This window comes from Strix uralensis, chromosome 14 (assembly GCF_047716275.1).
Source record: "Strix uralensis isolate ZFMK-TIS-50842 chromosome 14, bStrUra1, whole genome shotgun sequence".
In the NCBI taxonomy this organism is placed as follows: Eukaryota; Metazoa; Chordata; class Aves; order Strigiformes; family Strigidae; genus Strix; species Strix uralensis.
The window spans coordinates 5618095-5635708 of NC_133985.1; the positions used below are offsets into that span (position 1 = coordinate 5618095).

General features: G+C 40.5%; 1 protein-coding gene across 2 annotated transcripts; it reads right to left on the reverse strand.

Moving 5' to 3' along the window:
- Positions 1–863: 863 nt before the first annotated feature.
- On the reverse strand, positions 864–10656 carry LOC141949868 (kazal-type serine protease inhibitor domain-containing protein 1-like). Of its 2 annotated transcripts, XM_074883969.1 has the most exons (5): positions 10362–10656; positions 9679–10167; positions 3907–4067; positions 2141–2285; positions 864–1231 (listed from the first exon to the last, which is right to left on the reverse strand). In XM_074883969.1, the coding sequence occupies exons 2-5, from the start codon at positions 10133–10135 to the stop codon at positions 1101–1103; spliced, it is 894 nt and encodes a 297-aa protein (XP_074740070.1). In that variant the 5' UTR covers positions 10136–10167; positions 10362–10656; the 3' UTR covers positions 864–1100. The 2 variants fall into 2 exon arrangements, with proteins under 2 accessions (XP_074740070.1, XP_074740069.1); XM_074883968.1 differs by having other exon boundaries at positions 9679–10655.
- Positions 10657–17614: the final 6958 nt, after the last annotated feature.

The following is a 17614-nucleotide window of genomic DNA, read 5'->3' on the forward strand; positions in this document are numbered from 1 at the left end:
TGAGTTACATTTGCACTGGTTCATGCTGATCAAGAAGTGGTTGAGACAGTTTCAAAAATGTGCATGTGTTCTGGCGGCTTTCAGAAAGAAAACGATGCCTGCTTTTCTGTCTGCCATTTCCAGAAGCATGGCAATGCTGAATGCACTTTAGTTGGACGTCGTATAGATGGGTCAGATAGAGGACAGTCCAAGACAAAGGACAAATAGTGGCTCTGTTGTGCAGATCTCTCTGCGTTTGATGGGCATGCACTGAGCTACAGAACAGCCACCTTCTTTAAACTGCAGTAATTCTCACCAAACATGATGCTGTTCAGAGTAAAAATAATGATCCCAAATCTTGAACCATTGCCTAGGGTGGTGGAAAGAAGCCGACACTGTTAGTAGTGCAAGAACTGTTACAAAAAGAAGTCAAAAGGTGTGCTTATCTGTTTGCATGTACAAGAAATCTTTTCTGGATATTCTGCTAGTAAAACCATGCACTTGCTTTAGACTGTGATTGCTTCATGTATCTATTAAAAGTAAACAAAATAACCCCCCAAAAGACAGCTATTTCGTCCTTGATAAGACTAACCGTGGAAAATTTCAAATGAGAAGGAAAATCTTGCTGAAACTTATGAGAAAACATGAACTAAGGAGATTAAAGACTATTTTTCAACCTTCATACTTAGGCTTGTTGCCATGTGAACAGTCTCTTGATATCTCTTAGTACATTGTAAAAAAAAGGGAATTGATACAACGTAAAAATTTTGTTTAAATATAGACATTTTTGCTAGACAAATCAGAATGTTTGAAAAATTACAACTTAATTTACATTTTAAAAATTAATATAAAATTTGATCCCTTCAATATACTTAGTAGACAGGTGCATGTTTAAGAATTTTATTTAACAGACTAAATGTATGGATTTACAACTGTTCTTGTTTCTGGTAAGTAGCATGATACACTTCAGCCAAAGTTGAATTTCAGGAAGGTGGATATACAAGTGAATATGTGTGTTATCAAAGGAGCCATTTACAGCACAGAGACTACTATTAATATAACAGAGTGTGGAAGGTATTGGATGGACAACAGATATATAAAAATTATTATTCAGAATTGTTTCAATTGTCATAGTCCCCGGATTCATATTCTTCCTCATCTTCATCATCAGAATGGTCATAATAGTCCTCATATTCAATGCTGTAGCTTGCACTTCTACTGCCAGCAGTAAATGCAAATGCAGGAGACGAGCCTGCAAGACATAATTGAATCCAGATTAAATTAGTTGTAGATAGGAACAAAGAGGAAAGTATGGCTTTGGATCTGTATGGCAAGCTCAGTATTTCTGAATCTTTGTTAAGTTACCTATTAAAAGGAGGGGTTTTTTTATACGATGACTTGACCTCATACCACTGGAGCTCATGATATATAAGCAAATTTCTGTATCATTCACATTTTAAGATGTTGAAAATACATTTCATTCCCAATACTAGTAAACTATGAGTTCAGTCCTCTGCAGATCCTATGCACCTGAAAGTATGACTAGAGCCAGTAAAGCTTTGAAAACCACTTGCAGAAACAACGTCAGTGGCAAACTAGACCAGTGACAAACTCCTCTAGACCAGGAGGCAAATATAAGACAATACATCTCTATCCTGCATTTGCCAGGAAACCCAGTTCTCTCTGCAGGAAGAAGGATGTTATTCTGCAAGACTCAGCCCAATGCAAAACAATAGTAAAGCTACTTCTTACATCTTTCCAAACATTTTCATTAAGGAGCAATAACTGTTTCCTTCCTATTTTTTTTTAAATAAACAGCTAAGCAGAACTGCCACAGTTCAAAGACTCCCTCAGCTACAACAGCTGTTGTTCTGGGTGCAGAGTTCCTACTAACATCAAAGGGCTTCTGTAGGATAAGGATAGTGGAATAATATGTCTCAGCTGTGTGGCTATAATCCACAGCTTTCTGTTTTCTGGAAGTTGGTATTAGAATATTAACCTGTTAGAGGATAAAGTAAATGAAGAGCACACAGAAAAGTCAAAATACAGACATCTTTAGGTAATTTCTCACATCCTTCATTTGCTTTCTGACAAACCCATCCTTTGCAGCCTGCTTGTATGCTTTTTTATATTCTTTACATCCAAATAATAAAAAAAATACCATCAATGACTTTCAATCTTGCAGAGGCATATGTTGCACCATACTTATTTTTGGTGTGGCAGATGTAAATGCCTTCATCTGATTTTTTGAGGCCTTGAATCTGCAGCCAGCCTGTCACACCATACTTCTGAGGCCCACCTCTTGCCTTTGAGAAGAGAAAGAAATAGTTGAAATTAAGCAGCTAGGAAACACCGTGATATTTCTCAAAATAAGTGTGGATGGATAAATCGTTCCAACTTTTGCCTTTTGTTTACTGCCATCATGCTTTGATTCTGTTTGTTTCTGCTGCCCTATCTTTTAACTTCTTACTGCTCTGTGCTGCTGAGTTCATGCTTTCCCATCTCTGCCCCTTAAACTTCATTGCCCTTCACAGTGCTCTCATTGCTGTTCCTTCTCATACTACTGACTCCCAGCGCTCATCCTGCCTCGTGTCTCAGCAGCAGTTCTTGCTGCTGCTTCAAAGCATTGTCACCTGATCTCAAGGTCATAAATTTCTTCAGGATGAAAGTGGCAGGTGGGCCTGGGTGAGTTGTTGGCAGCCAGGTGGCCTCACCAAGCTGACACTCAGCGTCCAGGTTTTAATGGATTGGCATGTCATACCATGAGCTTTCACACTTCATGACAATCAGTTTCAACTGACTTGGGCTAAAGCCTCTTAAAGGAGTGAGCTTTCTTTTCTAAACAAATAACACAAACCCATTAACAGATGTTAACAGAGATGCTCTCATGCTGAATCTATTAATGAGAGAGGTTAACAGGGTTCAGATTAGCCTCTGAAGCAACCAGCATTTTGATGGGGCTCCTTGCACCATTGTTTCTGAGCAATTTATGCCCACTAATCCCACTTGTGTTCATGCTGCCTCTGGAAACTTTTCTAAATAACTTAAGAGTCTTAGTACTTCAGTACTTTTGGTACTTTAATTAGCTTTTTACATGCTTTTTCTATCTACCTTTTTGTTCAGTTTGTGCCCCATGTTCACTGGATCTTACCACTTTTGGGTTGTGTATCCAGAAAGCTAGATTTGCCATGCATTTCTCTGCATAGGCTCTGTCCATTGGAGAAGGCATGCAGATGCAGACTTCAGGCTTACTGCAGTCTGCCTGTACATTTGACTTTGTTAGCTTGTCTCCTCAGAATGTTATTTCCATTTTAAGGAATTAACATTTTCATTTATTTAATTTTAGCTCAAACTTTCAGGCCATTTCTAGATTTGCTTGAAGCCTACACTAATGCCATTCTACTCTTTCCCCTCAGATTAAAACATAGTGTCCTCCATAAAATGAGCAAGTTTCTTTCCTTTCCTTTTGAACACCTCAGGGACTGGACCCAAATGGCAGGTCTCCAGAAACAGCATCTTGCAAAGCAGAAGTTTAGGGACCTGCCAGAATTGTGCTTCTGCATCAAGAGTAGAAAAATTGTTGCCAACAGCCATCCTTCCCAGAATGCACCTTCTTTCAGGTAGTAGCCTAAACGGTTCCATTTATATGTTCATTCAGTTTTTCCAGAATCATACCTACAAAAGGAGATTCTTCCATCTTTTCTTTCCCTGAAGTGGGCCAGATGGTACCCTGGCTGTTAATTCTTCTGCTTGGACTGCCAAAGCAATGATCCTTGCTCTGGCTGAAATCGTAATTCTTTATGTAGTCAGAGGGCCCCGCTGGGAATCTATTTATTGCAAGAGTGTTGTATTCTGTAGGAGGAATTCACTGATTAATCCCCCTACTCCACATCCCAAACTATATGACATGGAAAACTCAAGTTTTACCTGCACTGAGATGTGGGCATCATCTCCTGGCAGAAACATTTTATTCCCCTTTTTTTTCCATTCAAGGTGTGGCATAGGATAGGCTGACACCTCACAGCCAAAAATGACATCATTGCCTGTGAAGTTCTGGACATCCTGAGGTGGCACAGAAATAATAGGAGCTGCAAAGAACAGACAACGGTGCTTTAGAAGACAGTGAGCAAAAGGAAGCACAAACACAAAAGCATATAACATTCCTACTTACATGATAAAACTGGTTTGCCTTTTGCCATCTCGCACATTATGAAGAGCCACATCATTCTAAGCAGCTTTTAAAGCTCAGGAAACCTTGTGTCCCATTAAAGGGTAAACAGGCTTTTTAAAAACACTTACTTCAAAGGACTCGTCTGTCCTTCTCCTTGCACATGATCGTGAAAATTAAGCTGAAATTAAAAGTTTAATTTGTGTCCCATGAGCTGTCGTCGTGGACTAGACTCAAGGCCCACCAGTTAAGCAGCCAGCACTACTCTTCAGAGGAAAGTACAAGAAATTCTGTAGCAGAAAACCACGGAGTAACTTGATTGCACATGATAGTTCTTAATTTCTGTTACATTTTAGTTAGCTTAAAAGTCAAAATACTGATATTTCTAGCTTGTCAGAATTTGTTTTCTGAGTACATCATTGCCTTGAACTGGCTAAAATCTTATCCCCGTCTGTTAGCCATGGAATTCATTGCAACAAGTTACAGAATAACAGCTTTAATACGTTTCACATGTGTCCTCAATTGCTATCATTTTCATCTGATATTCTTGTTATGAGACAAGTGATTGAAATCCAATTATTTTTATAAGGTGTGTTATTTCTATTACAATTATTAGATTTCCACTTGTTTCCTCTTGTTCCCTTACCCTCATCCCCCTCCACTGTTTATTTATTGCCTCTGAATTATGCTCTCCCACTTTTTCCCAGAGAAAAGCTGACGTTAACCACGAGAGGGAGCCAGTCCAGGGATTAGAAGACCGAAAAAATAAACTATCACCTGATGCATTCATACATGATTTAAATACATATCCCTCTATAAGCATGTATGAACATACTAAATGTTAACAGGAGATGATGATATTTAGCAGCAGAGAGCAAAATAACATATTTACTGTTATCACAGCTTTTCTATTTCAGAGATTGCTGCTTTTTTTCCTGATCTGTTTGTCCTCAGCAAGAAATGTTTTTCCTGTTTTCTTTCTATTTCCATACCAGTGTTTAAAAATGAATGTATTTTCTGGGCCATTAGACTTGTATTTAATTACTGCTTTTATTTCTGTACAGATTGCTTGTATTTTTGTGCAGATTTCAGATGCTTGGAAATAGAAACTTATAGTAAATAATTAATACATTTTTACTTGCAATATTCGAATCAATATTTAGGTACAGCATTTATGCTTCAGTATTTGAAATTGTAACAGCCTGTTCCAGGTTTTCAAGCAAAGTTTCTAATACATTTGTCAGTTTTTCAGGATTGCTATCTTGCTGAAAATATCAAATGCATACTGATTAAAATTAATTGCAAACAAATTATACATCAAAGTATTGATTTCCCCATTTATGAATGCCTGATTAAACAATCCTGCTACTCTTCAAAAGTAAGATTTTCAAATTAGGGTACTTAGACCCTTTAATACTTGTTCTTTCATGAGAACTGTACATTCAGAATGTGTATTACTTCAAAAATCTTGTATTCAAATCAGCATTAACTGAATAGCTTGGATGAGAAATTTTTTGCCTGTGAACTTAACACATAGCATCTGATATTAAAAGAGACTTTGAAATATTAAAACTCAGTACAACCACACTCCTTTTAATGATACATCCCTGTAGTTAATCTTAAACTTAAAAAGAAACCAAATGTCTACATTGACTCACAGGAGTTCTTTAAATTATTGCCATATAAAGACAGCATGAACAAATTTTTAAATAGGCAGCTGTTGACTGGTTAGTATTTTTGTTCTGGTGCTAACACAGATGTCCTATGGATACACTGACAGCACTGAAGTAGAGCCAAGAACTGGGGCCTGCTTATGTGACTGTCCACAGACGTGGCTCAGCCACGCGAGGCTGAGGGCTCTGGCTTCACTACGCTGTCTGAACACATCCTTAGCCTGGAGGACATAAGGGTCTGAATTACAAACCTACATTATAGCTGCTCACCTGCAAGAAATTTGTCTGGCACTATCTACTGTACACCAAGACGAATTCCACACTGGAAATACCCCTTCCTCCATTGACTGTAGGGCGAGTACAGATGACTGCTTGGAAATGTCTAGATATGGTGGGAGTCCCCCCAGCTGAGTACTTTTATAGAGGTAGTTAAGGCTTCGCTGGACCGGGGCTGACCATGACTGGCATTATGTGAGATCAAACTCATAGCAAGTAGGAAGAACCACAGTTTTAATGTAAAAAAGCCTTTTCTGAATCTGAACACGCAATAAATACTTGCATTATCTACTCAAACTTGAAGTGCCTCCAGAAATAAAATAATGTGTCTCACAATACTGTTTTGCTGTATTTTACAGAAGAAAATTGAAATACTGATGTATCATTTTAACAGAAATTTACAAACTTCATCTTTGTGTTTCAGATTTTGTGTTCTGCCGAGTTCTCCCATGCATATCTGTCTGTACTTTCTTTGCATAGCTGTGTCTTTAGAAACAGATCTTTACTGTTATGATAACATGCCATTTTGATTCCTGGAGTAGATAAATTTTTCTTGATAGCTACAGAAAACATTCTCAGTGTCCGGAGGTGAATGTGCAGTTGTTGCTCCTCTCCTTTTACAGTCCCAGTCATGCGTTATCCTCATGTGTTACAGAAGACATAAACCAGAAGCCAGGAAAAGTGAAAATACTGCTTCACCTTTCACAATCAACATTAACCTAGTATCACTCCAGACTAATTAATTAGATAATATGATAATTTTTCTTCCCCTTAACTTACTGATTTTTGCTAATCTATGTCTGATTTGATGAAAATGGCAGAAAATTTTGTGGCTTGTTTACTTTTTTTTTTTTTACTCCAAAATTTACATTTAAAATAAATGATGTGACACAGCTAAATACAAAGAGAATCACTGCTAGATTGTTCTGTTACTTCATTAAATCATCAGCAAGAGGGGTTTGAATGTGAATGGGGATGGATTAAGTGTGGAGAATCTGTATATAACTTAGTAACCTTGGTAAATTATTAGATAAACTGATCAAAACTAGGTTTCAGGAGAAGAAAGCCTTTTTCAGTGTTTTTTTAGGGAGCTAGGCCTTTTTCTTCTCCTTTTTTCTGGTGCTAGATGAAAGATAAAAGGCTATACTCTTCTGATGAAAGGAGTTTATTGTTATTTATTTATTCATTGGTTGCTGTATACAATTAATCCGTTTGGCATCAATAGGAAACAGCAGATGCTTTGAAGGAAAAACAACAAAACAAAGTACTTGGAGTTGAGTGAAGGTTATATTTATAGCTTGGTACCAAAACCCCACAGTATTCAGTGTTTATTTCTTATGCAAATTGGAGTCAGCGGAAAGTGAGTGCCGCAGCGAGTTTGCTACTCTTAGAGCCAGACTCCCTGTTGCCTTTTGTCATCAGTTGCAGCCGTGAAAAACCAGTCTAAATCACCGTGCACCTTCACATGCCCAGTGTGCTGCTTCAGAGAGCTGCCGTGGCAAAGAGGGGCTTACTGGTAGACTCTTAAGGGGGGACCGAGGCATGGTGCACCTCTGTGCCCTGCTGCTTGCTGAGAGGCCCAGGCTCCTTCCAGGGTCTAAAACACAATCTGCAGAGCCGGCATAGTCAGCTGCTGCTCAGAGAGGTTGAGAAGAGGGGCACTTGTGCTCCCCCTTCCCGCCGAGCCCAGCACCCACCTCACGGTCAAGCGCTCTGCTCCAGCTGGGCACTTTCCTCCACAAGAGCCAAGAAGACGGGCCCCCATTTTTCTTTAACTAAACTCTGCACAGCACTGACACGACTATGAACTTTCCCCCAGGCTTCTGTGCAATTCAGTAAGCTGAGCGAACCTAGAAAATTTCTCTGCATTCCTGGAGAGGGGGTCCAGCCTTTCTGGGGACCCAGGGAAGCAGTGGGAAAGTGTTGGGGGAGATGCCAGCATGCAGAGCAGCTGAGCTCATTCCTCCTGCTTGGTGAATGGTGTTACGAACCTCTGGGGTGACTGCAAGGCCTGGTGGATGACAACACCAGCAATGGAAAGTGGTAGTACTTTCAAATTAAAGCTTTTTGTACATGGCCAGTTCTGTTTAATTGATCAGAGTGGACCATTGCTTTAAGGCACTGCATGCCTGAATGGCTACCTCTGCTACAAAGTTAACATCACTCACTACTAGAGGGGCACTTCTAACTGAGAACTTCCTGAAGGGGTTATGCTGCAAGAACTAGTGCTATTTTAATCCCAGATAAGAACACCTACCGGAGGGCTAGCAGGCTTTCAATCATACTGTGGGCTGGTACGCCATTCAGTTTTCTGAATGTTTCTTTACTGACAAGCCTCATTTCCCAGCTTAATACCCTAATGCCAAATAAGGGATTCTTTAATGGATCTTTCTTTTGCAACTAGAGAAAGAAGTCTGGTATTAGCTGTTCATCACTTTTCCTTTTAAGTATTCAATATCCAGTGTTCATTCTACATAAAAGCACAGCACACAGTCTAAATTGGAGGCAACAGACTGCTAGCAAGGAGTAGGTAAAATGTACCCAAGTTACTCTCATATACGGACCTTTGCCAGAGATGCAATTTTAGATTCCCAGAACTGTGACCTATTTGTGACCCAGAGACCTCTTCTACTTACTTCATTTGAGAAAATATTTCATTAACTTTAAAAAAAAATAATAGCTTCTCATTCAGAAAACAAAAGCCTGTTCACTTTTTCATTTTATATTCATGTGACTTAGGTGAAAGGTGCCCAGAAGTAAAGGCTTGTAATAATGTGAAGAATGAGAACAGCATATGAGCAGGAGGCAGGATTCCCCCCATACAACCCAGCTAAAACCTTCCACTAACAATTGTCACAGACAACTGTTCAGGCAGTGTCAGTGTCTTTCGGAAAACTGATTTTGTTCTAATATTTGGATTTCTATTTCATGGGTTAGCTAGCTTTTATGTTGATTCCAAAATTGGATTATTTTGGACTTTTTTGTGAAAAGAACAGACCTGTTAATTAAATTCTATCTTCTTCTATTGCCTCTACTTCACTGCCTACAATATATACACACAGGTAGATACAACATGCATACACATATATATACATACATGTGTGTGTGTGTATATACATATGATTGCCTTGCTATCACCACTTTATTATCAGGTCAGTCCTCTAATAATAATAATAATAATAATAATAGTAGTAGTAGTAATAATAATAATTTGTCCATAACAATAGTCCTCCAGACTATCCTCTCTGTTTACCTATTCCCAACTACAGATACAAGTTTTGTAGAAAATATCTCATACTCTGCTTATTCAGAGCAGAGCTAGTCTGTAGATCTATGGCTCCATGTGATTTAATCCACCAGTCTAATACATACAAGATTAAGTACCAGCTGCTGAACTACATGTTTAACACAAAGTAGTATTATAACAAAATTAATTATAAATATTATAACAAAATAAATTATAAATATTATAACAAAAATGCAGTATTAGTTTAATAAAGTTAGACTAGAGCATCTAGTAACATAGATGAAAATCAGAATCAGATCTTTGGATCTGTTTGGAAGTGCCTCTGTACATATTACCTGATTCACATGGTCCTTTATGTTTCATGCTGATATTTCTTTTCGTAGCATAAGCCTTGTTGAATTGACAGATGTTCTCGTAGGTTTTCCCTTCAGGTCCACAGATGCTCTCTTGAGTCTTGCACACACATTGGGGTTCGGGGACTTCCCCAAACCTTGCTTCGTCAGCATCCAACCTGCACTCAAGGTTGTCCCCACATTGCCCGTAAAAATGATTGCCCTGGTCCAAGTCGCAGATCTGACCTTCCACATTTCCACATTCAGGACAGCAGCCACAACGGTCCAATACAGTCCCGGCCGGACAGTCTTTAGGCACAGAGCAAAGTGCCAAATCGCATTTTCCACAACTATCTCCTTCCTTTAACAGCCTCCACCAACCTCGGTGGTACAAGGCAGGGAAACCCTGAGAAACCTGCACCAGTACTACCAGCGCTGCTGTAACCATCGGGTGCTTCATCTCGAGAATGTAATGAACAAGCGGAAAAGGTCCTTGGAGTAAAGCCAGGGGGGAAAAAAAAGAAAAAGAAAAAAAAAGAAAAGAGTGAGCTAGTGAGAGAAAAACATCACAATCCTTTTTTTTGTTTGTTTTAGAATATAAATTCTACTGCAAACACAGGCTTTAAGAAGAAATTAGCATCAGATTCCTAATCTGGAACTGATAATAAAAATGCGTACAAACCCACCGGCTTTTCTCTAATGCAGTTTGGAATGCGAGTATTGCTTGCACAGAAACCAAACTGCCCCTTCTGACAGCTGAGTTGAAGCTCTCTGAAAAGCTGTTTGCTCAGTGTCTCCTTGAGCCAAATTTTCAAAGCGTTGCTCTACTGAAACAACATTATATTGCAGCTATTGTAGAAAGGGGAAGAGGGTAAATTAGTGTAAAATGAAGAAATAACTGCTATGAGCTTTTTTTCCCCCTGTTATCAGTTGAAAAAGATGGTCACACAAAGATAAACGTAGGTACAAAGTAGCACACAAGATACCAGTACCCTAGAGCTGAGCCAGTGCTCTAGAGACTAGAGCAAGGTTTAACACCGAATTTAATCCATTAATGATCACAGCTAGGGGGTTCTGAATTAACAATTTACTTACAGGCTCTTTACAAGCAAGGGACAGTCCAAGACAGCTGGAATTGACTTTAAACTTCTTGGATTTAAGAGAGAGGTGCCTAGACCCATTAAAGAACCCATTGTTCTCTCTACATTCAGCTTCTTTTCAGTGTTTATGGGTGCCTGTGGTTTGCAACCCAAAATAATGTGGTCCACGTATGGCTCTAAGAACAAAGTACAAAAGGTTTAGAACATAGACAAACATGAGGAAGCCACCACAGCATCTCCAGACACCTCAGAAGGAGGTTTTGCTGAAGTATTAGATGCATCGCTTATCTTTTCATAGCACTTTTCTGCCTTCGTTTCTTAAGATGCACTTAGTGAGTTATGAAGGATGAAAGAAATAACTCTGGTTTCTTTTCCTGCTTTTTCTGTGCATAAATTTCTGCCAGTTAAGGGAGGTGGGTTTGCAAGGTCATTTGTCACCAGATGCACTTTTCTTTGTACATCTCAGGATTTAGGCATAGTGCCTTGTCATCCTACCCCATACCAGAAAACTCTCCCTTCCAGTGCTGACGAGATTTCTTGTCCGTAGACCATAGGCTGCTGTTACCACTATTCAAACCACGTGCAGCTCAGCGGAGATGCATCTTACTGTCTGCTGGAGGTAGAAGTAAAGCATAATGGACTTACAGACCCTGCAAGCATGGCTCAATAGCGTGGGTCAAGGATCACCGCTCCCTACAAATGAAACATCTGTGTTTGTTGATTAAAATAACTCCATGTGCATCACATTTTCAGGACATACGTATAAGACACTGTTAAGTAAAAGAGAAATCATGCTTGTGCCTGCTTGTCCTGAAATCATCCACAAGCAGCTTTTCCTACTCTTTTTCATATTCATGGTGCCCAGCTGCTTACATAGGCTTAGTGAAGGATGCATTTTGTACCATTTTTACATCCTCTGGTCACATCCACAAAGGCAAATCTTTGGGGGACATATGTTTACTTTCCATCCCAAACATCTCCATGGCTTTTCCCAAGTTCAGCTTCATACCTTCTGCACCAATTGAGATTGCCTCTTGCTTTGAGTGAAGTAGCAGGCTGCTTCAAAACCCCTTCCTTCTTGCAAACTGCATATAATGCAATTTCTCTCTGGCTGACATTGGTGGAGCACTTCTTAAAGGCAGCCTGGAGAGACCTATGGGGCACTGCTTATTTCCATGTGATGACTAGGCTAATTCATTTTCTGTAATGCATGTTTTTGCTTTGAACTGTAAAGGAGTAAATTATGTGTGTAACCGATGCTTTTAACATTGAGAGTCAGAAAAAAGTAACCACTGAATTTAATGGGAAATTGATTTCTTGTCCCACCTTCTTATTCTGTTTAATGTGTTTTATTTCACACTTTCTCATCAAATTCTAATTGGACATTTAGTTTTGCATTATAGGGTCTACTCATCACTGTCTATTTTATTATTTGTGTCTACAGCTGTAGGGGATGAGTATCTAGAGGACAAGGATTTGCTAGGCTCATATAAAGTAAAAAAAGGTTTATAGTGGTGAAACCATATATGCAAAGTGGAGCCAAGGCAAGGAGGGGCTGCAGATCAGCACTGCCCTGGTTAAGGCTGAGCTTTGCCTGTCATCTTCCAGGAAACATGTGATCTGAGGGCTGTAAAACAGAAGTACAGAAGGAAGTACCTCCTGTGTCCTAGCACTGAGGAAACCCATCATAAATATCCTAGAAAGTGTTTTTGGCATTTATGTGACTAATGTAATCCAAGCTCATGGTGTGTTCAGCCTCTGAATTAAGGGCTGGGTATGCCTGTGGTCTCCTTTGAACAGCTGCCCCTTGGCAGGTGACCTACAGCTGAAGGTTATTTGGCCACTGATTCCTGAGCTCACCTGGAACAAATTGGGGCAGGGAGAGGTTAAAGCACTGTGGGATGAATGGAGAAATGGCCTGATAGCTGCCTAAAACATCTTTTGATAGCAAGCTAGCTGTGACAAGCTGAGAGGAGTGTTGCTGTAACTCTCCACTCTGGATGGATGTGTGGCAGGGTCAGAGCGAGGGGGTTAAAGGGGGAACAAGGAGAGAGAGCAAGCTGGGTTTGAAGCGGTCCATCTAAAGGCATAGTCTCATCTGGTTCAGTTACAAAATATGCATTGTTTCAGTATGTCTCTAATCCTGGAAACTTGCTTTGGTGGAAAATGTTGATTTTCATTACAAACCTTGAATTACCTTAACCCTAAATATCTCCCAGAACAAAACACAAACAGCAGTGGATTAGTGTTGCTGGTGGAGCTGCAAGACAGGCACCAAAGCACACTGTCTGCTTTACAGACACTTCCCCAAATGCTGCCTGGAGAGCTGACAAGCAGTGCAGAGGAGGTCTCCGTGACCCCTCCAACGAAGGGAGGAGGTACACAGCTGTAGTGCATGAGGGGAGCTTTCTACCATCAGCTGTGAAATAATCTTTTGGTGAATAATTTCTTTAACAGGCAGGTTGAAGAGAATTAGTGTACCCTTGGTCTCAGCAGGCAGGGTAGTGCTGGCCAGGCAGCAATTTCCCTGGCTTTTTCTGGGCATTCCATATGGCAGGATCAGTGCAAGGAATTTCTGTCACCACCTTATGGAAGGGGCAGTACCCAAGTTGGATGATGGATGCTAAGGGGACATGGCAAAATGGCCCAGCGCTTCCTGTACATTCAGACTGCATCTTCCACCGGGACATGGGCAATGTCTTGCAGAATAATTCCTCTAAGTGAATTGTTAAGGAAATTGTATTCTTATTAATTTCCTGCCTTCTTCTTGGGGCCCGGTGTTATGCTAAGCTGCTGACTTGTATTGCATTATTCTACTTTGCATGGTAATAGATAAGGTACATGACTGATGCAATTTGAAATCCTATTGCTAGTGATTCCTGAGGTACTGCTCTTCCAGACAAAATATGGTTTGGCTCCTCATTCTGTTTTTATTTGTGTCAATGTGAGTTTTACTTAAGTAAAGGTTGCTGAATCTGGCTCCTGCCAGACTTGCAGATCTAGCTTTTACACAGACATGCACAGGAGTCCTGTGAGAAATGATGGCAAAACACCAAAATCTTTGAAGTATCTATTCTACCTTCTCTGTCCTGAAATATTTTATCTCCTTGGAAAATATAGTGCCCTGCCTCTTCGGTTGCATTAATTACCTATTCTTGAGTTTCCTTTAGAGAGAGTAGATCTTTGCTGACTCAACATGCTTCCATCTGAGAAACTTGATGCTTGCAATACATGCACAAAAGCAGCATTAAAGAAAATTAATGTTTAGTCTGTTATACTGGGTAATAGCAGATTACAGGTGGCTGTGCCTGTTGGGTATGCATTACCTGATACTGTACCAATCTCCTAGAGTAATTTTTCTCCCCACAGTATCCAGAATTGAGCTTCAGTTGAGGTGTTCTGCTCACATTGAAAATGGTATTTGGCTTTGTAGAAATAAGTGGCAAATGGTGGTGATTAATGACAGACAAGGCAAAAATGGTTGGATGCCATTTGCGGGTTCGTAACTGAACTGCTGACCAGCAGCCATACATGCACAGGCAGTCCTGGGATCTCCAAACATTGCCTTTTTTGCTGCCAATCCTATTTGCTGACACATTGCTTTCATGAATCTCATCGTTAGTGCTGTAAGCACATGAAGTATAAGTTAATTCTACTGTAACGTGATTATTAAATCCATTAATCAAAGGCAGGAGATCCGTAATTAACTTATTCTCCAGCATCAAGTAAATGATTCTGCTGTGAGCTTTAAGAAAGCAATTGTTCACTAATATGCAAAATACAGTGGGGCTATTAGACTATAAGGCTGTGTAATTGTATAATTAAATTATAAATTTTGCATATTTTAATAACATATTTTAATTATTTTCTCTGTGTGTTAAAAAGAAGGATCATTATTTTGCCTTTTTATTTTTTTAGATTTTACATGTCATTTACCAAACATTAAAAAAAAATACTAATGTCTGTCTCCTGCTTGTAAGTTGACTGTCTTCCTGTAAGGCTTTGGCTAGGCTTTTGGTGACTCAACTTGGACCTATCTCCAGCAGTGGCTGACTAGATTTCTCCTGTTTCACATTTCAGCATCTTTGTTGTTGGTGACTGGAGGCATTCAAATTTTAACTTGAAAAGACAAAGGAAGGGCCTGCTAGCACTGTTCTAGTACCAAATGCTTGGGTTTGATTTAATATAGGCTTATTGATTCATTTTCCCACAAATAGGTCCGGAAATCCCTCTTCACAAGCTAGTGTTTCCTTCCAAGGGATCAGATGTTTCAAGGGTTCTTTTCAAGCCTGCTTCTTGTCTCTGCTATTGTTTAAGTGACCAAATTTCTGAAAGCTTTGTAGTTTTACCCAGAAACACCTGAGCATCCTGTCCCGTAATGGGAAGGTTATACTGGAAATATTTAGGGAGTCAGCAGTAGGTTATCAAGCATTTCTCTGAAGCCATTCTTTTGACAGGTGAGAATTATAGTGAGGAGACTCTCACAGAAATTATCAGGAGGGCATTTCCTCCACGTGTCGTGCCCACATTTCCAGCCTGGCAAATCTTAGTTGCCCATCTTAACCTTTCTCTATACACTTTAATGACAAGTACAATATAGAAGCTATAGCCATCATCATTCTCCTTCCTATTGAGAGAGTGGGGCATGAAGTTTTGTTCACTTTCCACCTTAATTTTAGAGAGAGCTAATGGAAAAGCATCCCCACGTTTTGCACAGATCACAGTATTTTCGGGTGTTGTGTTTTATTGCAGCAGATGCTGCAGTTTAATCTAAGGCAGCTGCTGTCTACATCAACAGTGAGACAGTAGTGCTGTCAGGTGCAGTGGGCCTTCAGAGATACCGAAGCTTGGGGAAAATGTATCAAACCTCACCACACAAAACCAGACAGAAAATGAAGAGCACAAGAAAGCATCTCTTGTGCATGCTGCCAGCTATGAGCAGCAGGACAGAAATGGGGCAGTGGGCTGGGGGGCCTGGAGGCAATGAGTGGGAAGAGGTGGAGATCTAGGTAAGGCCCTGGGGTCCCCAGCCTGTCCCAGGGTTGTGGATGGCACCCACTTACCCATGTCACCAAGGATGGATGGTATGAATGGCTAGTAATGGCCATGAGTGCCCCTTGCTATTCTCAACCCCTCCTGGGTGCAACTTTCTGCAGTATGTTTGAAGACTGGCCTGGTCCTTATTGCAGACTCACAACAAACATGCTCTAAGTGTTTGGAGAGGGGCTGGAAGAAAAAAAAACCCAACAAACAACAAACCAAAAAAACCCAACCCCAGCATGGTTCTGGCTCTGCCAATGTTTTGAGGTGCTTCCACCTAACAAAGACTGAAAAGTAATGTTACTCTGACCAATGGCTGCTGAGAGCCAGGTGTGTTTGTGTGCAGCTGTCCATCCATTTCCCAGCAGAGGGACAGTGACAGAAGGCAGGCAAGAGTAGGTTTAAGCCCAAAGATGACACTGGTGGTGCTACTAGTTACATGTACCAGCAAAGTTATTAAAAAGAGCAAACCATAGTGTTTCCTGGGAAAGCCTAATAGAGAGAGGGAGATCTCTGAAACTTGAAGACAATGAATATAGAGTAATTTTTCTTGGCAGCCTTAATGTTGATGGATAGGACATTTTGCCTTGTCCAGTTTATATAAGAGCAGCTGATATAAAATGACTTCATAGCTGGATATTTATGAGAAGTTTCATTTCAAATAATATAGTTTTTGCCTCTGGCAGTGCTGTGGTTTAGCCCTGTTATTACTGGGAACTAAATCTTTAGGATATTCTAACTATAACTGCAGGGCCTGTTTGATCTACCCAGCAAAGTTAATATTTTCCAAAGCAATGGAAACTTTATAATGGAAAGTCTCATTAGCAAAAACTATCTGTCCCTAAAAGCAGCCAGGAAATCAGGCACAGAGAGGAAACTTGGAGGATTTTCCTTCAGCTTCACCTGCTTTCTCTCACATGGCAATACTGAAGAAAGTAGTGTTTTCTATTACAGTGAATGTACAGATAGACTGCAATGATCCTTCTCTAGAAAAGCAACTAGAAACTGAATTCTGATATAAAGCAAAAGTTTCTCAGCTTGTCTTCGCTGCACATGAATCTTGCATAAATATTCTTATCTCTTGAGGGAAATAGGATTCACCCCCAGTGCCAGACTCTCCCCCTGAGCCAGCATTGCTCTGAGATCTGTGCAGGAGAAGGGCTAAGGAGGCGGTACTAGTACCCCCACTGAAACTCCCAAGGCTGTTTTTTAAAGTGTGAGTCTTTCCTGTTTTGTGCCAGAGCGGTGGCATAGATGGGATATTCTCAAATGATTCACTCGCCCCTTTGGAGAGTGCAGAGCTTGGGCTGCAGTCAGCGAGGGCCACAGCCCGCATGGTGCTGGTAGGGCCCCTGTAGTCCCGCAACAGCCTGGAAAGGCAGAGTGGGACCTCCTGGAGCTGCCAGCTGGGCTGAAACCTCCCTTTCCTCAGGCTAAACCATAAATCAGACTCCAACACCTTCTTCCCATATCTCCTTCAAAGATACAATTAGCTCTGACCATTGTTACAAAGGGAAATGAGTCTGCAACAGACACGTTCAGGCCGTGAGCTCTGGTAATATACAGCTTCCAAATAAACCTTGCAAAAACCTATTGTTTGGACAATGGTGGTCAGATCAAAATGACCCAGTGAAGAAGTTGGAGATCTGCCTCGCGCCTTTGGTCGGAACTGTGCCAGAATTTAACACTTCTGACGTTTATGTTCATCTGTGACCAGAGAGCTTGAAAAGAGGCACACTGTGTTGTGCAGTGGAGGGGACGTACAGGCTGTGTGTGGGAGGGGAGGCTTTGCTGACTTT